The following is a 25424-nucleotide window of genomic DNA, read 5'->3' on the forward strand; positions in this document are numbered from 1 at the left end:
AGTACCCTCTTCCTTAACTACAGGTGCAATATGGGGCTAGCGGCAGTAAATGCATCCTGACGCTAGCTTTACTTTTGCACAAAAGAGCAGTTCTCTAAACGGAGATACTTTCGGGAAAGCTCCGTAGCTTATTCTTTATTAAATTCCCAGAAATCATCGTCAACACTTTGTTCCTTTATGCGAGAGGTAAATTGTTTGAGAGATAAATTATGTAACGGATGCAAGGATAGTCGTGCACTGAAAGCATACAGAAATGTTTAGGAGGCAAGAAAAAATGTTATTCTAGCGCAAGGCAGATGTTATTGTCTTCCGTCTTTTTAATCGTTAGGCATTTCTCTTCTTCACTGCTACAACGATTCCAAGATGATTGTACATTCCTCAAATAGTTGCGCTACTACCTTTAACGTGAATGTGTTAAGAGTGCCGTTCAGATGGAAAACCAATGTAGTAGGAGTTGGCGTTATATCGAAAAAAAAAAGGAAAAAGAAAACAGATTGGTCAAAATCGTCGGGATATCAGAAGAAATTGAAAACGACTAAAACAGCACAAACATGTGATAATTTTGCGACAAAAACCTCAATATAATATGTCAAATTCTCAATCAAATTGATTGCTCAGAAAGGAAAATTGAGGTAATTAGATGGAAGTGGAACATGTTGTTCATGGGTTGCCAGAAAGTAAAATCTCGAAAAGACAGTAAAATCAGAAGTAAGAACCAATGGTATCCATTAGTGCAAGACGATATACGAATTCGTGATCCCATTCCGAGGCTCATCAGCGCTGTCGTGTCGTGAGCGAAAAGGGAAGCTCAAGTCTCCGGTAAAGTTTTTATTTTTATTTTTACACTCCTCAGCAAGCGCATCGTCGATACGCGTTTGCTCAAGTGTAGTCGGAAAGGACAGGTGAGCAATACCTTCGTTGAACGCTCTATAAATGAGTGAAACATACCCATTCTAGCCGACTGCTGTCATTCATTTTTATATGCAACCTCTGCCTAGCTGTGCTCGTTTCTAGTACAGTACGGGAAAAATATTCCGCTCAATATAAGATGGCCATGTTTTTAGGCTAACAGTTTGGGTTTGGCACCGTCTCCTTTATACTTTTTATAAGTCTTAAAATCCCATTGTCTTGCGCGACCTTGACGTGCAGTTCAGTGCTGTGATTATATTTTATGCTAGCCATCACACATGCTGAAAGCCGTCTTCCTCATACACACCTTTGACAGTGGTTCCTGGAGTTCACTCTGTTCACCCTTGCTTTTGTGGCAGCTGGCGCTCATGTACTTGCGGACAAACGGGCAAATGTACTTGGGATCCACTCGGTCACTCCCGCTGCGCTCTGTAAACGAAGATAATTTTTGTTTGTGTGCGAGCAGTTATTTGGATTTTATTACTCTTCGTGTCCTAAATAGTATAATTGCTTTGGGGCCAATGCTGTGTCGTCAAGAAGCGTGTAACACTGCCGTAGAGCACATAATCCAAACCAGGCACAATGCGCAGCACGCCAATAGATGGCTCTCAGAGTGAAGTGACCACAGCGCCAGGACAGTGGCACGTTTTCTGTGAAGTTCGCATGTTTTCTTCGCTTTATACCGCCTCCCGAGAAGGAAGGTCACTGCCGAAAAGTTCCTTTTCCGGTTAAGTGGTTGAGCAAAGGGGAAATGAGTTTCAGCGGGGGACAGTTACGTTTGCTGAGTAGTAGGCACATTTTGTGCGTATATGTATAATGAAATTGATACGTCGATACGGCTTTATGTGGCACTTCCCCTTGGCTGCACCTCGGTTTCACTTGTTGAAAATGACCCTTTTTTTTGCAGCTCGTGTGCGTGTGTGCGTGCGTGCGTGTGTGTGTGTGTGTGTGTGTGTGTGTGTGTGTGTGTGTGTGTGTGTGTGTGTGTGTGTGTGTGTGTGTGTGTGTGTGTGTGTGTGTGTGTGTGTGTGTGTGTGTGTGTGTGTGTGTGTGTGTGTGTGTGGCGGAGGGGGGACCTTTGTGGGGATACCGGTAATCAAGCTTTTCATTGTAGCGAGGCATTGTTTTTAGGATCGTTGGCCACTACTTGCGGTGAAATCCTATCTAATTCAGTCTCAAGCTCAGTCCACTCAAGGAATCTCTGGCTTCCAAACACTTCTCCATACCCTGAATATTCAGCCGTTATGGTGTGTTGAAGTGCGTGATAAAACTGTGGCAGGAAACAAAACTAAAAGGAAAAGCACCAAGGAGGAATGGGACGAACTGAACACGTTTCAGAGATAGAAAAGCCAATCAAAAGGTGATTTGAAAGTGCTTTCTTTTTCGCATGTGAAAGTAGGGAGAGTTGCGCAGGAGCTTGGCAGCTTAGTGCAGGCTACTACATGCCAGAAGTGCCTGCACTTTTCACCCAGATTGACCTATCAATGAGATTGACTTCACGATATACCCAAGAAGGAGGCGTCGTTTTCGTTATCGATGAATGCATGGCTAGTTTTGGTTTGGTTTATAGGATTTGACACCCAGAAGCACTATGAGGGACGCCGTAGGAAGGACTTAGGAAGCTTCCGTGATCTGGGGGCTCATTAACGCACACTGATATCGCACAGGACATGGTCGCCTTTCGTTTTTCATCCACCGAAACGCAACTTCCATGGCCGGGATCGCACACGCGTAAAGTGACCAGCAGGGAAGCGCCTTGACCACTGAGCCATAGCCGCGAGGTGGACGCATGATGTAATAAAGGCAAGAATAAGAAGCGTTTCATGTTAACTTAACTTTACATTGAAGCGCGCATGTACGACGCAGTTACACGAAAGCTCCAATAAATGCACAGTGTACGGTCGGCTGTTTTTTAATTGTAATGCCCCAGTTTGTGTCGTCATCTCCGCGAAGGAAAAATGACAGTGCATCTCACATGGGTTGCACACTTGATCGAATATCTTCGTGCGTATGAAATTGTTCCAAGGCCCCTGGTGTACAAACATACCAATTAGCTACCGTATCCTAGACATGCGCATACGCAGTAAAGCAAAACATATTGTTTTCATGCTCTTTTGATGCCTCTATTACATGCCATCGCGATTTCAATATTGCTGCTTAAATTTCGCATGGCTGTGTCTTCCTGACTCGAACATGAGAAAAAAATAGGAGGTAGGTTTTCGTAATATAAATAACTAGCAATTAGGCCATATGCTCAGGCTGGAAACAGGTATGTAGGCATATACCCATCACAACGCTCCTGGGTTAAACACATCTTGTAGAGCTTAACAATAAAGCCGAGAGAAGAAACTGAAAAAAAAAAAAAACACAGAAAGGGTAAAGTTCTCAAGAACGAGAAGTCTCATTACTATTGTTTGTCTCAGATCTTAGCGTTGCATCATTTGTTTAGACTAATGAGCAATGAAGGAAAAAAAAGCAGCAAACTTGACAGACTCGGGTCGATATAATGAGAATGTGTATACGTAGAAGGAATACAAACGAGTGTAAGGAACGTCTGAAGAGATTAAGCACTTAGTGAAGGAAAAAAAAACCTCACTCCTTTTGCTACAATATGAGAGTGATATTTTACATATTTTTGTGAAGAGCTATGCACAAATGCTTTATTAACCGTTTTTTTTTTGGTCAGCATTTTCAAAGTGAAAGGGACTTTTCGTCATCATCTTACCGAAAATAAGGCTTACAGTCAATGAGACCACCATGTGCACCAGGAAGCCAACCAAGACGAACCAGATGAAGGAGATGTGGTAGAATCGGTACATTCCACTGCTCACGAGAAATGGTTAGAGGTTGCCGTTGTTAAACCCTTCACACCCATCGATGTGTATATTACGATACAGCATTGCAATTATTCTTCTACATGTTAATCTTAGCAGTTGCGAGCATAGACTTAAAAATACTCTACACGACATAAAAGCTGTTCAAGCTGCACCGACAAACAATAAAGTAAAAATGTAAAAGACTGTCGAAAACATTTTACCCTCTGGTTAGTAACACTCAGTAGAGCACGTTTTCCTTTGCACATCTTCAGTCTTTCTTAATTATGCTCGTGAAAAGGGTGCGCTAAAAGCGTCAAAACCTTTCGTATACCTCTGCAGCGTTAAAGGATGCACGGGTTGAAGAGTGTAGCGACTCCGTAGGGTGTAAGGATGCTTTAGGGTTCACGCGCCTCCGCATATGTTTAGCATTTTTTTTTTCATTTTTCATAAAGTGTATATTATTATGGTGTAAGGCATTAGAGTTTTAAAGTAAATATTACATGCAGGTACTACACCTTCAGCTATGAATATGATATTTAGCCCGATACTGAAGAGGATAACTGAATAAAGGCCACTCAACTCATAAGCACTCCTGCCTCGACATAGCGGCTCGTTCCAATCACATATAAGCGAAGATGTCTGCGGTGGGGGCTAGCTTGCTACCAAATGTTTATCTGTTGCAGGCCGTCATTGCACCCGCAACCGTTTTGGTTGTGGACGACGGTTGTTGCGACGCGCGTCTTTCTCTTCCTCTTCTTTTTTTTTTCTTTTGTATTTTCTCTTCTGTCCGCACAAGGCAGCGGAGGTGGCTCAGGTACAGATCCAGTAGCAGGCCCGTGCACTTTCTTTTCCTTCTTCCTACAGTCGCAAAAAGAACAGCATGCTCGCTATGAGCTAGTGTAAGCTGCGCGCTCGTGATGTCTTCAGTGTCTGAATCATGTGCATTTTCTGTTTTGGTCATATGTGAATGTCTAATGTCTAATAAAACTTATAAACTCACGTTTGCAGCCATACTTTCTCCCGGATGTCTTCAATCTAGTTGTACTCATATGACAATTTCGTAACATTCCCAGTAGGCTTGCTAAATCTAGCTCTGCTTTATTTTTTCCTTTATTACTAGAAAAAGTTGTGACTGCGCATATTGCATGCAACAGCATGAGAGTGACAACCATCCCTTGCACCCATTTTTGCATTTGCAAGGGGGTTAGTTATAGACACAGCAATACACCCATAACGGAGGAATGTTTTATTTAGGAATTGCAGATAAGGTGTGCTGCCTATAGCATAAAATAATTATTTGCGCTTCAGTTTGAAACTGTTTGACAAGTCAGCATTTCTGTGAAGAGCAGATAAAACTTTAAACTAAAAACATAATGTGCATCATCACTCTGTACAGCATACGGAGCTGCTCACATCATCAACGTCTTGGAAGTTGCGGTGGAAAAAAAAAAATGCTGGTGACCTACGTTGGTGTTGAAGGTGGTTCGTAGGATCCGGCGGTAATCGTTTGGTTGAAGTCAGTGCAGCCAGCGGTGGAAGTAGGCAGTACGTGAGGTCTACGCGGGAACATGACGGAGCCGATGGCCAGCCACCCAGAGATTGCTATTGCCGACAGAAGGCCAGCCATTGCGGCCTGAAATTAGGGAGGATGGGAAGGAAAGAAATTACGATAGGCGAGATTAGCCTATCAATTGAGGCTGAGGTGGAAATATGTGTCAGATTCTTTAAGGGAAGGGCGTTGCATACGCGAAGCTGTATTGCGGATGTGCAGCCGTCAATGTCCGCAAGCTAATGCAACTTGATGATGTCGTGGTGGGAGCCTGATTTTAGAGACGTTCATGTTTAACAAAAGAAGTTCTGATTGTCGGTTAAATATCCCGTTAATTAGATATGCTTATGATCCTGGCCATACAAACTGCAACTACTCATGAGGCCTCGACCGCAGATACAGCTAATTTTTGCTGGAGGCTATTTTCGTTCTCTGGACGACGGCTGCTGAGCGACAGCAAGGAAGACAAAACATAGTCATGACCTAGATGTTAGTAAGACCGCAGCGATATCACCGGGTGCTCCTGAATTTCTGTTGGATTTGTCATTTTTAGCACGATATACCTGCATTGCAGATGCTAACGAATACCGTACGATGTTTCCCACGTCTGTAGTTTGGACCTACATCAGCAATATTATTATGGGTACGTCCAAAGTAGAAGGTGCGCCGAAATTTCGGTTGCGGCTGCCTCAAGACCACAATTATGATATCTACGTTTCAGGGGAAATGAAGAGCGGGAGTAACGATATTCTTTTGCATGCGAGAACCCTTTATGGCAAGCTCTTCAAAACCGAAATTCATAGCAGCCGTGGTCACATCGTGGCATCTCTACGCTATGTATGTATGTATGTATGTATGTATGTATGTATGTATGTATGTATGTATGTATGTATGTATGTATGTATGTATGTATGTATGTATGTATGTATGTATGTATGTATGTATGTATGTATGTATGTATGTATGTATGTATGTATGTATGTATGTATGTATGTATGTATGTATGTATGTATGTATGTATGTATGTATGTATGTATGTATGTATGTATGTATGTATGTATGTATGTATGTATGTATGTATGTATGTATGTATGTATGTATGTATGTATGTATGTATGTATGTATGTATGTATGTATGTATGTATGTATGTATGTATGTATGTATGTATGTATGTATGTATGTATGTATGTATGTATGTATGTATGTATGTATGTATGTATGTATGTATGTATGTATGTATGTATGTATGTATGTCTTCGATGGCGAAGGAGTAGATCCTGTCCCCTTACCTTTTTCTTACAGCAGGGGAAAAAGATGCCGAGAATGAAGATGGCCAAGAGCGGACCGGACATTGCGCCCATGAGTGATAATGTAGCCTGCGTTGGCCACAAGGGTAAAAATCACATTGACCACCTACGCGGTTTTTGATAGTGGTTATTCACCGTTTTCGGCCCCTGAACATTGCAATGGTGATGCGTAGATAGCTTCGAGCTACATCGACCTTCCTGACTCCCTTACCACAGTGACAATGAAATAATGAATTGGAATTCACCATTTGCGGCACAGCTGCATGAATCAACGATCTTTCTTTTAATACGTTTATAACCACCCAAAAAGGTCTTTAGCTGTCACCGCCTATATCACTTAAAAGTAAAACTTCTAAGTTTGGCAGTTATATGCGCAGAGTTAAGAACATTTCATCGCCCCATATTAGAGCACTATACCCGTATAAACTTGAAAAAAAAAAATCCAAATGAAAATTTCCCCTGCATTCGGGTATTTCCCAGTGCAGAGAACTAACAACTATAGCTGCACAACTACATATTCCGTTCTCTCATGTAATTCACAGGTATGGCATGGGATTTCATTTCCGTCAACCACACACACGTTCCGAAGCACAAGACTGATATTTTTGGTTGTTATCGGTAAATGCGGCATAAATTGCTGTAACATTTGTACAAGGTGAACTCACTTACACAAGACTGCCAAAAAATAAGTCATGCTCGGTGATGATTAGCTTCATTGTACTGATTATTGATACGGTGCAGCAAAAAGAAATCAAAACCTACGTGCACGATAGATTCCATGGATGATGCGAGGAAAGCCATGAATATGGACAGCAGGCCATACGTTGCAGCTGAAATTTCACAGGTCTTAGTTTCCTTTTTCCTCACAGTAAGAAACCTGAAACTGAGGCTTGTGCCTGTGACTGACCGATGCACTTGGTGAGTCGCAGAGCAGAAGCTTCTGTCAGGCTCACGTGTGGTCGAACGAAGTCGTCCCATGTCACAGCGGCCAGAGCGTTGTAGCCCGACGACAACGTGCTGAGAAGTAGAAAACAACTTGAAAATCTTGCCATCCTTTTGAAGCGCACTCAAGGAGACAAAGGTTTATGAGAAGAAGCAATAGGAAAACATTGGAAAACCGCAATGTGGTATATGAAGTCCTTATGTGAAACTTTTTTTTCGCAAACCATTGGGTGACTTGGGAGTCTATTGCATTTATGTTGCTTTATCCGGTGCTTACCGATCGCCATTTCTTCGTTCATTGCTACTGAAAGCGATCCTCCGCAAAATAGAAATAACGTGCTCGCTTTGTCATACAGGGAACCATGTTCGATATCAACTTTCGGAAAATTAACAAAATTTGTTTATTTCAAAAGATTTAGTTTACTTCCTCGCATTTCACTTGAACGTTTGGTTTAATAAATCTCTCAATCCTATACAAGAAGTGTAGAAAGATTATTAGATAAATCTTTCCCAAGCCAGAAGTCATTGGAAGCAAAAACTAACATAAGACAAAAGAAAAAGGTGAAATGCCCGAAAGCAAAGTTATAGAGAACTTGACCCATGACACTGAGTTAAAACGTGACTGTCTGCGATTGGCGTTACATCACTGATCTCATGTTGCGTAAAAGAGGTAACGCATCACTGATCTCATGTTGCTTAAAAGAGTGGTAATGTCGCTTTTATAAGAGGCTGCCATCTTCCACTGAGTTAGAAGCTATTTCTGAAAGCACCTGGCTGAACATTGTTCTCAAAATTTACGGTAGCAGTTTGAAAGCGTTTTATTGTCCCAAACGGAGGCTCATTTGCGGTTAAACCTCTTACAAATGCGCATTGATGTCGCCTTTGTGTCGCACAATGTTTGACGACGGTTACATATTTCAGTAGCGCGACTTTTTGGGCTTGCTGGTACATAGTTTCGATACACTATAGCGCAGCAAAAGCAAAACTCCAGGAACGCCTGGGCACCGTATGAACCGGGGTAAGCTTGACCTGCTGCCTAGTGGTTGACACCGCAATATCCATGAAGTGGTTGCTTTACCTGGGATCAAACGCGGGCTGAAACTGACTGCCAGCGCAAATTAAAGCGCCTCACTTGAAAGCCTTTTTATACTTACAGCTGAAAAAAAAAAACAAACAAAACAAAATAACAAAGTCAGCGCGCATAAATACATTTGATTACGTTTTCTGCTTTTAGAAACAAAAAGATGAATACCATTTCTTGGGGCCTCTTTTAATTTTGTAAAACTTATAGACTGCACGGGCATACCTCTGCAGTGAGGCCTAATTACGTTTCGGTTGTTTGAAGACAATTGTCCAGCGGTGCCTTCGCCTTGCTATGTGCAAGAATCAGCGCAGAGCGTGAACGTCAATTATCATGTCTGAGACGACTTTTCTTGTCGCTTTATTGTTTGTGGTCAAGCGCGGTGGAAAAGAACTGCTCCAGATGCGCGGCTGCGCTGCGAAAAGTGAGCGGCCGTTTAGCGTGACCAGAAGAGGCGTCTCTTCTCCATAGACAGCACATAGAGTCCGGCGGCGCCAGAAACCGAACGCGGTGAGCGTTGAGTTCCTTAATCGACACGGTGGCAGACGCTTAGCGAAATGGAAGGAATTATACAAGGAAATGGAGCAGGAAGAGATAGCACTGTTTGGAGTAGCTAAACACACCTAAGGGACATGGAGACACCCCCGGTCAGCCCACTTTGGAACTGAACGGGCTGCAACAGAGAAGGCTCAGCCCGAAAAGGGGGAGGTGTTGGGTTTTTGTGGCGGGAAGGAGGCTCCTGGACACCGCTCTCGGGTGCCTGCAAGGAATACGCTTGTGTGTCTGGCTATATCCGTGCAGTGCCAGTAATGGCATGCGTGACGTACCTAGGCGTCTCCCCTAATCAACGTGACGAAAACTCTAACATCCTGCACTGCATAAGGCACGACATTGAGCGCTGGGGCCCCAACCGGGAAGTTATGATATTGGGTGACTTTAATGGCCACATTGAAGAACCCGATGGCTACTCCGACCATAACAGGACTCTCCTGCTTGAGCTGGCCCGGGAGTTATCCCTCGAAATAGTAAACCTACGAGCCGACTGTGAGGGAACAGTTACATGGTGTGCCCGAGGCCAGAGTTCATCCATTGACTATGTGTACGTGTCGCGAAAACTGTGCTGCGCAATTCAGACCATTCACATCGATGAGGAAGGCCAACACAGCTTGGGGAGGGATCACAATCATCTCATGCTGCGGTTCAAAGCATCCCCATGGCACCGGCAACCTAAACGACGTGAAGGCCCAACACAGTTTCTCCCTACTGCAGCCTATGAACAAGTGGCCCATGAATTTGAGCTGAGCCCCCACCGAGAAGAGGCAGCCTCGTATGAAGAGTACGTCAATGAACTTCCCCGCATTATGCAGAAGCATGTGAAGGTGACCAATGTGCGTCAAGGAGTCGATAAAAAAATTGGTGGGATGGGGAGGTTAGAGCAGCGCTGTGTGCCCGTCGTATTGCCAACCGACAACACTGTCGGGCGGTTAGAAATCCTGACGGCGTAGATGTCCAGGGTAGTTGGCAAGAATATTTGCTTCGAAAGCGGGAAATTCAGGATATTACGAAGCGGAAAATAGCCGACGCCAACCATAAGACGCTCCAGGACATCAAGAGCGCTGGGAAAGGAGCGGCCTTCAAATTCTGGATGTATGTGGCACAAGATGGCAGGCCGGAACAGGAAGAAATCCGCGATAAGTCAAGTGGGGCAAAGACGGCTGATCTCCATCATGCCTTGACCGAGCATATACGCCAGGTATACGCGGCACCACAAGCATCTGAGGAGCCGTGCATGAGTTCCCCAAACTGTGAACAGCCAGGGAGGGCTTCTAGGGAAGAAATTTGGTCATTGTCGTCGGGAGCCATCAATAGAGCAATCGTTCGGATTAGAGCGCGCACAGCTCAAGGGCATGGATGGCAGAGGCTCGTGAAAAGCCTGTGCAATGAGGCGCGGGCACAGCTTGTCGGTGTCTTCACAGATATGCTGGCAGGCAGCCCTCTGCCAGAAGACGCGCCGTGGCAGAGTGATCCTGTTGCCAAAGAAGGGCGGTGATGCCGGCCTCATAGGCGACTATCGGCCTCTTACTATGACCAGCGTGTTTTACAGGGTGTTGGCGCAAGTCTTGAAGGCTTGCATGACCGGATGGGTTGAAGAGGGCAACCATTTGACCGAGTTGCAGAATGGGTTCCGATTTGGCCGCCGCCTTGAAAGCAATCTGTATGTCTTAAGCCAATGCATAGAGAGCGCGCGAAAAGAGGCAAGAAGGCTGGTGAGCTGTTTCCTGGACGTAGCGAAGGCTTATGACAGCGTCCCCTAGGAACTACTGCTGCAACATCTGGATACAGTTAGAATGCCCAAAACCTGGACAGAGATGCTCTGACGGCTCTATGCCAACAACAGTTATAGCCACCCTCAATGGCATCTGGTCGGGCGAGGTGGTAGTGGGTAGGGGTCTGAAACAGGGCTGCCCACTCCCACCCTTGTTATATATGCACGGCGAGTGTTGAGCGGCAGCTACTGGCATCGGGTGTTGGCTTCATAGTGGAGCGGATGAACGAAAGCCTCAGGGAACGGCAAGTGTTGGCAGCTTTGGTGTTCGCTGACGACATTGTGCTGCTGGCAGGTGACGCGGAAAATCTGCAGACCATCATTACTGACTGTTCTCAAGCGCTGGCGCCTCTTGAATTGCAGTTCAATGCCAAAAAATTGGCCGTACTTGCTTTTTCTGGACATGAGCCCCACTGTCCCCTGATGTTGCCAAAAGGTGTGCCGCTTCCCCAAGCTACACATTACCGCTACCTCGGTGTGACCTTCGGGATTAAGTCTGACTATACTGCTGGTCATGGGTTACTCTTCGCCGGAGATGCTTGTGGGGATTCAATCGATTTCTCATGGTGCGGGAGCTGTGGAAGGCGGTGCACGTACCTGCCCCACCTTTGCCAATTCGTTGGTATGTTCTACAGCGCCAACCCGCGAATGGCTCGAACGCAGTCAACGCACTGTGGGAAGGCTGGCTCCAGGATGCCATGGCAACATTGCAAACGAGGCCACTCAAGGCGACGTTGGTTGGTCCTGTTTTGAGGCACGAGAAGCGCGAAGCAAGACGTCGTATGATGGCAGGCTGAGACTCATGCAGCCACACCGATTAGCACGACAAGTGTTCGATTATGTGCACCCTCATGGGGTCCGCACAAGATGGACGAAGCGACTGCAGCAACTCCGCAGGAAGTACAGCTTCTTTTCTCAGCCCGTACGAGAGGAGACGGGGCGAAGATGGGCGAAAGCTGTTGAGGCTCAGGTACGAAAGGTGGAAACCGAGCACTGGCCGGAGGCCATGGAGGGAAAGTCCACACTTAAGCTCTACAGAGAACACAAACCAGAGGTTTGTGCGGAAACCCCCTATCACAATGATATCTCTAGCAGCCTCCTCTTCGAGGCACGAGCCGGAGCCCTCCGAACTCTGACCTATCGCTAGCGCTACGATGTTGGTGTGCGAAGTACGGTGTGCAGAGTCTGCGCAGTGAGCGAGGAGACTATCAACCACCTGGTTCTCGACTGTGCTGGCCTCACACCAGTGCCAATAGAGAGCACTACACTCCCACAAGCGCTTGGCTTCAGTATACGTGACGCTCCTGACAGTGCAAAACAAATCAAAGAGGTGGCTGAGACCAAGTGCCGCTAGAGAGAGTGGTGGAAGCTAGTGCGACCAAAATAGTAGCTGAAATTGTTAACGTGTACCTATGTGCTTATAAGTGTTCGTGTGCAGTAGGTGAAAGTGAGCCAGGCCAGGATATTGTTCTAATGTAATATCCACTCGTTACAAAGGGGAAGGCCACAACATCCATCCATCCATCCATCCATCCATCCATCCATCCATCCATCCATCCATCCATCCATCCATCCATCCATCCATCCATCCGTCCGTCCGTCCGTCCGTCCGTCCGTCCGTCCGTCCGTCCGTCCGTCCGTCCGTCCGTCCGTCCGTCCGTCCATCCATCCATCCATCCATCCATCCATCCATCCATCCATCCATCCATCCATCCATTCATCCATCCATCCATCCATCCATCCATCCATCTATCCATCCATCCATCCATCCATCCATCCATCCATCCATCCGTCCGTCCGTCCGTCCGTCCGTCCGTCCGTCCGTCCGTCCGTCCGTCCGTCCATCCATCCATCCATCCATCCATCCATCCATCCATCCATCCATCCATCCATCCATCCATCCATCCATCCATCCATCCATCCATCCATCCATCCATCCATCCATCCATCCATCCATCCATCCATCCATCCATCCATCCATCCATCCATCAACGTATCAGAGAACCATCCTCCACAGATCATTTTGAGGTGAAATCCTTTGTTGAATAATAATAATCAATCAATCAATCTTTATTTAATGTGTGCAGGAACAAACATGTGGTCTTCGTGCTGCAGCATAAAAAAATGACAATGCTCACAAGTTTTACACACACACAGATAGAACACAAAAGAAGAAACAAATAACACATGAAATGAAATTAAGGCGCAAAGTGTCACAGAAAGAAAGAAATCAATGAGTAGCATGTCTTATATACACAGTAAAAGAATTTTAGAGCACATCACGAAAAACAAGCAAATAACTGACATTGATTATAGTAAATAGAAATATACATAAAATAAACAACCATTCCAGGCACAACAAGTGCGTGGTACTTAAAACACAGGCTAGAAATACAGGGAAATACAATAAATCTAGAATTGAACGCGGGACAGTAAGATTCGAAAATAAAGTTTAAAGTTAAAATATAAATACGAAACGGATAAAAGCAGTACAAGATACTTTAAACAGCACTGAATAGGAGAAAAAGCAAAACATGAAGTAAATTAAATACAATACTTAAGCTACAAAGTGGAAGTTATATGTGATAAATACAGTTTAGAGTACAAAGCTACGAACGTCCAATATAAATGAAGAGAGCGAATTTTGGAAGATGTCAAGGTGAAGACAAAGAGTTATTAAACATCTGCATTTTGTAAAGAGGGGAATGGGAATGAAGAGAGGGACTGAATTCCCTCACGCTCTTTCGCAAAACGGGCAAAAGAATGTACTCTAAGAGCTGAGGGCACATAATGGGGCCATGAAGGAGCTTGTATAGAAAATTATATCTGCACTTACACGACGGCAGTTAAGGGAAGGAAGATTCAGTGGGCTACTCTTGGTGGAGCGAGAGGAAGAATGAGCAAGGAAAGCGATATTGAAATATCTGTAAAAATATTTGCTGTACTCTGTCAACCTTGTTAAAGTTCGATTTACAAGTGCCACTCCAAACAACCGACGCGTACTCCAAAAGCGGCAAGAATATGGACAGGTACAGCTTTAGGAATGGAAGTGGAGAACGAAACTCTCTCGAAAGTCTGCAGACGAATACAAGTGTCCGCATAGCCCGCTGAGCAATGCGTTTAGTGTGAGATGAGAAGGTGAGAGTGCGGTCAAAAAGTACACCAAGGTCATTAATTTCATCAACCCTGTGCAACAGCACAGAATTCACAGAACAATGGCGGAGAAAGCTCTGCGTTTTACTAGTAATTGAGACAACTCTAGTTTTGGAAGAATTGAGGGTAAGTCGATTCTTCGTACACCAATCAGAAAAAACAGATATGTCCGATTGCAACAACAAGCAATCTTGAAAAGAATGTATGACCTTGAATATTTTTATATCATCATCATAAAGAAGAAACGACGAGTTCTTGATGACGGAGGAAACGTCGTTAATAAAAACTGAAAAGAGAAGCGGGCCTAATACAGAACCTTGAGGAACTCCACTGGTTGCAGGATAAACGAAGGAAGTCTGTCCATTGACACTGACAAAGCAGGAGCGATCAAGGAGATAGTTACGTAGGAGGGCTACGATTGAGGCTTCGACACCAGAGAGTACTAGAAGCTTTTCAAGTATAAATGAGTGAGTAACAACGTCGAAAGCTTTGCTCAAATCACAGTACACAGTGTCAACCTGACCTCTCTGAAGGACTGCTGCAGAGGCATATCTCACAAACGTGACTAGGTTGGTTGAAGTAGAGCGACCCGATACGAAGCCATGTTGATTCGGTATGATATGTTTGAGATGGAAGGAAAGTACATTATGCAGAGCTAATTCGAAAAGCTTAGAGGTTGCACATAGAAGAGAAATCGGAAGATAATTAGAAACATGAGATTTGTTACCTGACTTGAAGACAGGAAAGACGCGTGCTATTTTCCACACGCGAGGAAAGGCAGCATTTTTCAAACAGTTAATAAATATAGCAGTCAGTACTGGTACAAATATACAACTGAAGGCTTTTATTATGGCGGCAGGAATGCCATCAGGTCCAGGAGACAAAGATGGTCTCAAACGCTTAAGACTCGCAGTTATTACCTTCTCGTCAAAGAGAAAGGAACTATATGGTGCCCCAGATGGGAGGCATACGGAATCGCAGTGTGGAGGTTTGTATACGGAGGAAAAATGTTGGGCAGAACTGTCGGCAACATCCCGAATTTCCGACCCCTGAGAGTCAACTAAGCAGATACTTAAATCCGATTTAATGGAACGCTTGCGAACGTACAGCCAGAACTGACTAGGACGATTAGCGGCAGTCCTCTCTAAACACTCAAGATAAGAGTCATGGTCCCGCTTGTATAAGTGTTTGCAAAGAGAACGCAAGCGGCGATACTCATCTGCCCAATTGTGAAACCCGGGGCGGTTCGCTTTACGATGGGCCCGTTCTTCAGGTTTTAACGCCGTTCTCAGTTCTCTGGAAAACCAGAAAGGAAACTTCCTACGAGTAGGAGTATGCAGAGGTATGTACTGATGCATACCATCAAGAACTAGTTCAGTGAAGCGACCGACTTGCCCGTCGGCATCACTAATGCCATTTAAAAGGAACCAGTCGACAGAAGAAATTGAAGAGACCGACATAGTCACGACGTGCATACGCGAAACAGGGCGAATTCCCCGCCCGATCTGAATTAGTAGAGGGTGAGGCAGAAAAAGAAGTAGTCACAAGAAGTGGAGGGTGAAATTTGTCACAGCGAGTAAGCGGTATGTCGGAACTCGAGACGCGAACACTTTCTAAATTCCATAGACAGATATCGAGAATATTACCACAGCAGTTTTCAATGAAGTTGTGTTGCTGCAAAGAGTTAAAGGTTACAAAATCAAGTAGCATGCTACATTTACTTATTATATAATGATTATTGTGAGAAGAAGTAAAAGAGCTCCAGTTGATACCTGAAGTATTAAAATCGCCCTAAATGAGAAGTTTGTGTTTGGTATGACGAGTTATAACATGTTCGATTGAGAGCAGAACATCATCATAGGCTGGAGGTGGAAGACTCGGATAAATGTAGAAAGCTGCAAGTAAAAGTTTTTCATGTCGATTTGAAGGGAGCTCAAGCCACACAGAGTCATCAACAGTTTCCAGATCGTAACGTCGAACACACTGCAGAGAACTGGCAATAGCAATAAGCCCTCCCCCTCCTCTTTGTTTGTGTCCTATTTCAGGGCGGTCGCTTCTAAAAAGAGAGTTATTAGGAAAGAAATCACTGGAAGGGCTATCGCTTGATAGCCAGGTTTCGGTAACTACAACAGCGGTGTAACAACTGGCCAAAACGCTAGAAAAGAATTCAGATCCCTTAGTTCAAAGAACTCGGACGTTTTGATAACAGATGTCCAAATTAGGGGCCACTGCAATTTAGCGTCAGTTCTGAGGGATGAAGCATATCGTCGTAAAGCTTCCTACGAAAGTGCTTGTATATGCAGCCCAGTGGCCACATCGAAGGCTCGACAAGCTTACTGTAGGATTCATCATCAATTTCAATATGGAAGGACGAGTAGAACTCGTACCTTGTTTTCAGCTGCCGGCAGGAAATGGCAGTAATATTCACTGATTTTAGATGGTTGTTAAGGTCTACCGATGTTGTTTCGGGACTGAGCTCAGAGACGAAAATAGTCTTCGGACGCTTCTTTTGGTAAATGGCAACGTTCAGGACAGATGAGCTCGATGCGCCAGTGATGGCTCGACTTCGGTGCTTCTTCATCGCACTAGGTGGGTTAACCGCACGGGGAGGAGCAGAGGCAGAAGATGAACAGGTAATATCGCCGGGAGTCATCCCTCGATGAAGATCGGCGGAGTAGTCAACAGACGGCTGCTTCTCACGGGTAGGATTGCCCACGGAAACAACGAGAGGACGCTCGACGAGAGGACGCTCAAACTGCGAAGCAGCGCGCCGCACAAGCTCTTGGCGTAGGCCAGAGGCAATGACTTCGGCTTGTACGAAAGCTCGCGACTTCTCCCCACGAAGGCGCTCGTTCTCCTCCCTTAGCTGGGAAACCTCATCGTGCAGAATAGAGATTCGTTCAAGCGCGTCGAGGAGGGGAGTCCGTAGCAAGGCAAACTCACCGCCATTTTCGCCGGTCGCGGTTGAAGGGGGAAAACTGGTCGGGTGGCTGGACAGGTGCGGGGCGATGGGAGAAAGAAACGTAGCTGCCGGCGCTTCACCGTCGCTAAGCCTAGCACCGTCAGACGACGACGAGGCACACAAATTGCACACGAATGGCCGAGAACCGGACTTCAGGAGTTGCAGCTCGTCATCCGCCCAAGTGACGCACTTCGTGTGAACACGTTTCGCACAGTCGGCACAGCGTAAAAACGGCTCCTTGCCAAAAAACGGGCAAAAGCACAGCGCACATGTGTCCTTACTGGGCGCCATCTTGGAAAAAAAATAATAATATTATTATTAATATTGTAACGTAACGTTACACAGAAGGCGCTTTGGCACCAAGGAACACCAACAACCAGTCTGGTCAGCACGAAAGCACTTCAGAGCAGGCTGGTGGCCGTTGACACTTCAGAGCAGGCTGGTGGCCGTTGTGCACGGACTGCTAACCTTCCGCTCTTGTGCATCGCAGGCCTTCCTGACGAGACACAGCTACTGACAGCAGGCTAAGGCAGCGGCGGGAAAAAAAGGACTCATCGACTGCACGCACGCGCACTACCCCCGGCTTCTCAGCACGTGCCGAGATCATCGATCACGGGATACCTGCGCAACTGGGGGCGTTTCCGACGCGTATAAAAACTGCACGGACACCGACGGACCACACTTCAGAGCAGGCTGGTGGCCGTTGTGCACGGACTGCTAACCTTCCGCTCTTGTGCATCGCAGGCCTTCCTGACGAGACACAGCTACTGACAGCAGGCTAAGGCAGCGGCGGGGCAGCGGCGGGAAAAAAAGGACTCATCGACTGCACGCACGCGCACTACCCCCGGCTTCTCAGCACGTGCCGAGATCATCGATCACGGGATACCTGCGCAACTGGGGGCGTTTCCGACGCGTATAAAAACTGCACGGACACCGACGGACCACACTTCAGAGCAGGCTGGTGGCCGTTGTGCACGGACTGCTAACCTTCCGCTCTTGTGCATCGCAGGTGGGCTATTGAGACATTTTGTCATGATATACCTATTTTCGTAGCTACCAGTCTGCTCTGAACGAGGTCTAAAATTTGTAATTTATTCCTTGTTTGCATCGTCTTGTCGAACCGAATTTCCACACTATGGATGAGTTAAAGGATTTTGCAAGATCCATGTCTGAAAAGACACCAAATTCCATTAAGGAACTAGCCAAACTATTCATTGAACTGACAGCGAAGTTTATTGAAGCCGTAGGCGGGCTTAGGACTGACGTTATGGCTATGAAAGAATCAGTTGAGTACAACAGTGACAGCTTCGATGAGTTCAAGAGCGAAATTCGGAATCTACGCCAAGAGCTCACGGAGCTGAAGAAACGGAGTCAAGATAGCGAAGGAGACTGTCAGTTGCTAAGGAATGACCTGGGGAACCTTAAAAAGGAGCTTGTTGAATTGAAGCAATATGGTAGGCGCAACAACATTGAACTAAAAGGAGTACCAGAGACAGAGAATGAGAGCATAGATGACACAGTCCAGAAGGTGGCCAAGTGCCTGAAAGTAGAGCTCTCTGCTTCTGATATAGATGTCGCGCATCGAGTTCCAACTAAAAGATCAGGGCTGCCAAATATAGTCGTGAAGTTCAACTCAAGGTGTGTGAGGGACAAATTCTTTCAAGCAGCAAAGACAAACCGGTTGAACACCAGGATGCTTGGTTTTGAGGAAAACGACCCAATTTTTGTGAATGACCACCTCTGCCCTGAAAATAAGATCCTGCTAGGCAAGGCCATCCAACTGAAAAAAGAAAAAGGCTGGAAATTTGCCTGGGTCTCTAATGGTAAAATCATGGCGAGGAAAGCAGACAACTCGAAAGTCGTACATGTGACATGTGAAGATGATCTTGCGAAAATTGTCTAGTAGCTGATTCCTAGCCACGGCTACCCCAGGGCAGAGATATGGCATTCATGACGAATGACAACAGTAGCTTGCACATATTCCACAGCAATATACGTAGTATAAGAAGGAACTTAAATTCGCTTCTTGCTTATCTTTGTCAGCACAAAAAACACTACGATGTCATTGCAATATCAGAAACTTGGCTCCAAAAAGGTGAAGATGTTGTTATTCCTGATTATCTCACAATTTCTTATCCGCGTGATTCCCTTTCACGTGGTGGTGGTGTAGCCCTTTTTGTTCACAACAGTCGCGCCTATTCAGCATTGCCCAACCTTTCTTGCAGCACACCAGATATTGAAGCATTATTTATCAGACTGGACAACTCTGTTATCGTAGGTGTCGTGTACCGGCCCCCTAATTCACCTGCAGCTTTATTTCTTCAAAAACTTGAATCTATATTCTTCACTCTAGTATCAGGACACAAGGGTCCGGTTGTAATTAGTGGGGACATTAACATAGACACCTGTCACGCAAACCATAGTGACTACACGTATCTACTGGAGTCCTTTAATTTTCAAAACTTGATCACTATTCCAACTAGAATTACAAGTACATCTGCAACGGTCATTGATCATGTTTTAACGAATATAGCCTCGGAAATTATTGCAGGGGTATACAGCCAACCCATTTCAGATCATCTGCCTACATATGTAACGGTCAGAAACATCCCCAAACCAAAATTAAAACACACCAAAGTAAGTTCGAGGATTGACTACGAATTACTGAGATCGAACATCCAGTCAATCGACACTAGTACCTTATACCACGATGACGTTGACACCGAATTCTCCAATCTAATTGACACTTTGACCCGCGCAAAAATTAACAGTAGTAGTAAAAAATCTGTTCGCTCATATAGGGCACCCGTATCGCCCTGGATGACGGGGCAGATTTTAGCAGTACTGCAGCAGAAGGACTTTTGGTATCACAAATGGAAACAGCATAAGGATAATAGCTATTACCTTGGTCAGTATAAAAAATTGCGCAATCAATCAGTGGCACTCATGCGTAAACGGAAAAAAGAATACTACACGCATTTAATCGAACAGAGCTCCGGTAACTCTAAAAAACTGTGGGAAATAGTGAACGGTGTTATAGGCAAACCACACAAACAGACGTTTCCTGACGTGGTTGATCAGAATGTTGTAAACAGCTTTAATTCATATTTTACTACCGTTGGAATTTCTTCAGGTACCAGTGTAAATGACACACATATAAATTCTTTCTTACCGAACCCACTCCCAAATTCCTTTTTTATGAATGACATTGAACTTAACGAAATTCATTCAACGTTGGTATCTATGGATAGTAATAAAGCTGCAGGTATGGATGAAATTACAGTACGTATGTTAAAAGAAAACATCGATATCCTCGGTCCTATATTGTGCCATGTCCTCAACCACTCACTGCAAACCGCCAAATACCCAACGTCGCTAAAAACAGCCAGAGTTGCCCCGATATACAAGGACGGTGATCGCTCAAACCCTTCTAGTTATCGACCAATATCTGTGCTCAGTGCCATTAATATACTTTTCGAGAAAATCCTTGCAAACAGAATTAATAGATTTATAGAGAAATACAACATAATTTGCCAACAGCAACACGGTTTTCGGCCGAATCATTCAACGTCATCAGCTGTGCAGTCATTAGCCCAGATTATAAACAGTGCTTTAAATAATAACAAACTTGTGGCTGTAGTCTTTCTAGATTTAAAAAAGGCTTTTGATACGGTCGACCATTCCATCCTTCTGTACAAGCTAAAGCACTATGGTTTTAGGGAACGGATTTTCGAGTTGCTTTCAAGTTACTTTAATGAACGTCATCAGGTAGTTGTCATGAATAATGTCTCATCGTCACCACAACCTATACGTACAGGCGTGCCCCAAGGGTCTGTTCTGGGCCCAATGCTTTTTTCGGTATATGTTTCCGACCTTCCACGTGCCTTAAAATTCGGAGAAATGCTGATGTATGCAGATGACACCGCTATAATAATCACAGGCAATAGCATCGAGGAGATACAGGCTAAAACAAACGTCGATTTGGCAAACCTTTCTGAATGGTTTTTAGCTAACAAGCTTTCTGTTAATGTCAAGAAAACAAAATATACTATATTTCACTCTCGTAGCAAACAAGTAGATACCAACTCTTTTAGCATTAGCATTAACAACTCCGTACTAGAATATACACCTTATTTTAAATATCTTGGTGTAATCTTTGATAGGCATCTGCACTGGCAAAATCATGTATTAGCAGTGGGGGCGAAGGTGGCATCCGGGTGCTATAAACTACTGCAAGCACGTGACTTCTTTGACACCAATACACTGCGTATTTTATATTTCTCCTTTATCCACAGTCATCTCTCATACTGTCTGGAATCATGGGGGTGGACGTACGACAGCTATCTCGAGCCGATCAGAAAATTGCAGAAACGATCGTTACGAATCATAACACATTCTAAACTGGATCACCCCAGCAAACCATTATTCCGCGACCTACAGATACTACCCTTCGATTCACTGCGCCAGCTAAAAACAGCAACTGTAGTTAACAGCATCGTAAGATATAACCACCCCTTCCATATATCCCTTTTTCATGCATCATCACGTACTACCAGAAATGCAGTATTAGGAAACTTTAATCTACCGCCCACCCATAATGTGTATGGAGAACGACGGCTGTCTTTCATAGGTGCTAAAATATGGAACACTCTACCACAAGAAATAAAATACGCTCGAACTTTCGCGTCTACAGCTAAAACATATTTTCAGCGCATTCATTATATGTGATACTAATACTGTGCACCGTTGGCATCTGATATATTACTGTAATTTAGCACGCACGATGTTTTTCTCTTTTTTTAAATGAAGCGATTGTTCATTGTTCTGCTTGTTTTTAGAATTTGTATTGATGTATACATCCTACTCCCCGCTGTTCCTGGTTTGTATTGTGCACGAGACGAAGTGTCTGCATCATTGTATCTCATTTCTTGGACCCATAACTAGCCTATGGCTACGGGTCCAAACAGTGTTGGACATATCTTTATTGTATTTTTCAAGAAAAATAAAGAAAAAAAAAAAAAAAAAAAAAAGCACAGTTTCACTTCGTCGTCTACTCCCAACCACCCGTTGAATTCTTCGTCGTCGTCTATAAATAGCATGTGTCATTGACCCCCTTCTTAGCAGCATCACCTCGATGCTGCAAATGCTGCTCGATGCGATGAGCTGACAGATAGTATGCTAGGTTGGTATGGGATAGCACAAAACAAAACGGGGCGATCAGTCTCAAGATTAGTCAGCGGGGCGGTCGTAGTAGGGTTTCAACCGGACGACGTGTACAACATCAGTGAAATTGCGTTGTCTGCGGCTTGAGGGGTCTTGGGTCGCGGATTCAACTTCGTAAGTAACGTCGCTGAGGCGGCGGAGGACACGGTATGGGCCGAAGTACCAGCGCAGCAATTTTTCACACAGCCCACGATGACGAACGGGCGTCCAAATCCAGACATAGTCTTCAGGCTCTCAGGCAGTGAAGTGCCGCCCCTTGTTGTAACGGTCAGCATCTAGTTGCTGTTGTAGGTATATGCACTGCCTTGCCAGCTGCCGCACTTCTTCCGCACGCTGAGTAAAAATAGCGACTCCATGTCAAGCTCATGTTCATCGTCGGTGTATACGGGCAGCATTGTATCCAGGGGAGTGGTCACTCGACGGCCGAAGACAAGCTCGAAGGGCATGAGCCGCGTCGTCTCCTGAAGTGCGGTATTATAAGCGAACGTGGCATATTGGAGGATTTGATCCCAGGTCTTACGCTCTATATTCGCATACATAGACAGCATGTCGACCAGAGTTCTGTTTAGCCGTTCCATCAAGCCATTAGTTTGCGGGTGGTATGCCGTGGCCCGTCTATGGCTAGTGTGTGTAAGATTCAGCACAGCCTTAGTAAGGCGGGCTAGAAAAGCTGCCCCGCGGTCGGTAATGATAACAACCGGAGCGCCATGACGCAATGCGATGTCGGGGACAAAAACTCTGCTACTTCGGTGGCAGTTTCATTTGTGAGCGACGCGGTCTCAGCATACCGGGTCAAGTAGTTTGTCGCGACAACAATCCAACGCTTTCCATTAGTTGACTTCGGGAAAGGACCAAGAAGATCCATCCCCGCTTGTTGGAGAGGAGTTTTTGGTGGAGCGATCGGCTGAAGAAATCCAGCTGGTTTCCCGGGTTCTTGACAGTCATGGCAGGTTTTAACATAAGATCGCACTGAAGGTAATATTTTCGGCCAATAGTATTTCTCCCGAATTGTTGCAAGCGTACGACTAACTCCCAAGTGGCCGGCGGACGGTTCGTCGTGGCAAGCGCTCAAGATGTCAGGCAGTAGGTGCGTAGGGACTACGAGTAGAAATGTCTCTTTCGATCTTTCAAAATTGCGCCTGTAAATTGCAAAAAACTCCACTTCGTAAAGCGTATGGCGCAAGCCACGACGAAAAACAAGCGGTACTCTACCACCGCGTCCTTCCAGATAATCGATGAGCGGCGCCAGCTCGAGGTCCTTGCGTTAAAGGTCAGGCATATGGGATTGGGTAATGGCCCCAATAAAGGGAAAATCGTCGGCGTTTACCACTACAATGGAATCTAATGGCGCGCGTGACAAGCAATCCGCATCTTGGTGTTTATGTCCCTGCTTATAAACAACAGTAACGTCATACTCTTGAAGACCGAAGCTCCAACGAGCCAAACGTCTAGACGGGTCTTCAAGGCTTGCCAGCCTGCACAAGGAATGATGGTCGCTGACAATACGGAAGGGTCGTCCTCGTCCATAGAAATATGGTCGAAACTTGCTAATGGCCCAGATTACCGCAAGGCACTCCTTCTCCGTTGTCGAATATTTCGCCTCCGATCGTGAGATTGTTCGGCTCGCGTAGGCGATAACCCGTTCTACTCCGCCTTGCCACTGGATGATTATCGCCCCGAGGCCAACGTTGCTGGCATCAGTATGTACGTTGTTTGCGGCTTCTTCATCGAAATGGGCAAGTATTGGGGGTCTGTGCAGGCAGCTTCTAAGTTCCTGGAAGGCTTGTTCTTGATCGCCTCCCCTCAGGAAGGGTATGTCTTCTCTGGGCAATGCTGTCAGCGGTTCAGCTATCTTAGAAAAATCTTGAACGAAGCGTCGGTAGTAAGAACAAAGATCTAGATATCGCCGAAGGGCCTTTTTGTCGGTGGGGCGTGAAGCATTTGACATTGCGGTAGTCTTCTCGGGATCAGGGAGAACACCCTGTGCACTGACATGGTCGAGAAAGCGTAGTTTCTTGAAAGCGAAGTGGTATTTTTTCAGGTTTTATCGTTAGTTGCGCGCCTTTGAGTGCTTGAAGCACGATGAGCAACCGGTCCAAGTGTTGCTCGAACGTAGGCGAGAAAATAACATCACCTAAGTACACCAAGCACGACTGCCACTTCAGACCTGATAAAACTGTGTCCATCATATGTTGGAACGTGGCCGGTGCAGAGCAAAGACCGAACGGAAGCACCCTGTACTTGCATAGGCCGTCGGGCGTCACAAATGCAGTCCTCTCTCGATCTCTCTGATCCACCTCGATTTGCCAGTATCCGCTTTTGAGGTCTATTGAGTAGAAGTACCTGGCGTCGCGTAGTCGGTCGAGAGCATCATCAATCCTGGGCAGCGGATAGACGTTCTTTTTGGTCACATTATTTTTGCTTTCGGTAACCGACACAGAATCTCAAGGTACCATCTTTCTTTTTGACAAGGACCACTGGCGACGCCCATGGGCTCGTCGAAGGCTGGCTCACGTCATCCAGAAGCATTTCATCTACTAGCATTTTATTGGCGTCACGTTCCTTAAGAGAAACCCGGTACGTGCGCTGGCATACCGCTAACGTGGTCTCATCGGTTACGATGCGGTGCTTGGCGACAGGAGTACGACCGACCTTAGAGCATGTGGCGAAGCAGTCTGCGAAATCGCTCAGAAGAGCCGAGAGAAGATTCCTCTGATTGGCATACATGGCAGCAATTGAATTACAGTAATAAAATTACTGCTATTATTTTTCCAGTAATTTATAATGTAATGAATTACTTTTTGGTTTGGTAATTTAGTAATGTAATGAATTACTTTGGCAGTAGTTTCGCAGCAAAAGTAATTAATTCCTTTCACAATTATTGTTACTTAAATGCACCACTACTCCTTCAATATACAACAAAGTAGAGTGCTGCGAAAGCAGGAACGACGTGCCACAAACTGAAGCCAGCGTAACGGATCGTTAAAACGAGACAAAATTAGGCAAAACAGTGCGCATGAGACCTCCTGTGTAGCAGTTCACAGTGCAGCTATTCCATGGCAACCTTTCTCCAAGCAGCAGGAAACAAGGCGTCAAGGGAATGCCGAAGGGCAGATGGCGCAAGAAGGCCAGAGTAGAAAACTACAAAACTACAA

General features: G+C 45.4%; 1 protein-coding gene and 1 pseudogene across 1 annotated transcript in view; one reads left to right on the forward strand and one right to left on the reverse strand.

Moving 5' to 3' along the window:
• Nucleotides 1-1174: 1174 nt before the first annotated feature.
• LOC146209218 (sodium-coupled monocarboxylate transporter 1-like) overlaps nt 1175-25424 on the reverse strand; it is an 87360-nt gene continuing 63110 nt past the window's right edge. The window contains exons 10-15 of the mRNA XM_084579810.1: nt 7490-7599; nt 7345-7412; nt 6565-6651; nt 5192-5358; nt 3635-3732; nt 1175-1338 (exon numbers count right to left, since the gene is read on the reverse strand). Coding sequence (XP_084435936.1) covers nt 1175-1338; nt 3635-3732; nt 5192-5358; nt 6565-6651; nt 7345-7412; nt 7490-7599 — 694 coding nt within the window. The remainder of the gene's footprint in view (nt 1339-3634; nt 3733-5191; nt 5359-6564; nt 6652-7344; nt 7413-7489; nt 7600-25424) is intronic.
• Nucleotides 8939-12285, forward strand: LOC146209219 (uncharacterized; annotated as a pseudogene).

The sequence above is a fragment of the Amblyomma maculatum genome, chromosome 1, assembly GCF_055883805.1.
Source record: "Amblyomma maculatum isolate TAMU_Amacu chromosome 1, ASM5588380v1, whole genome shotgun sequence".
In the NCBI taxonomy this organism is placed as follows: domain Eukaryota; kingdom Metazoa; phylum Arthropoda; class Arachnida; order Ixodida; family Ixodidae; genus Amblyomma; species Amblyomma maculatum.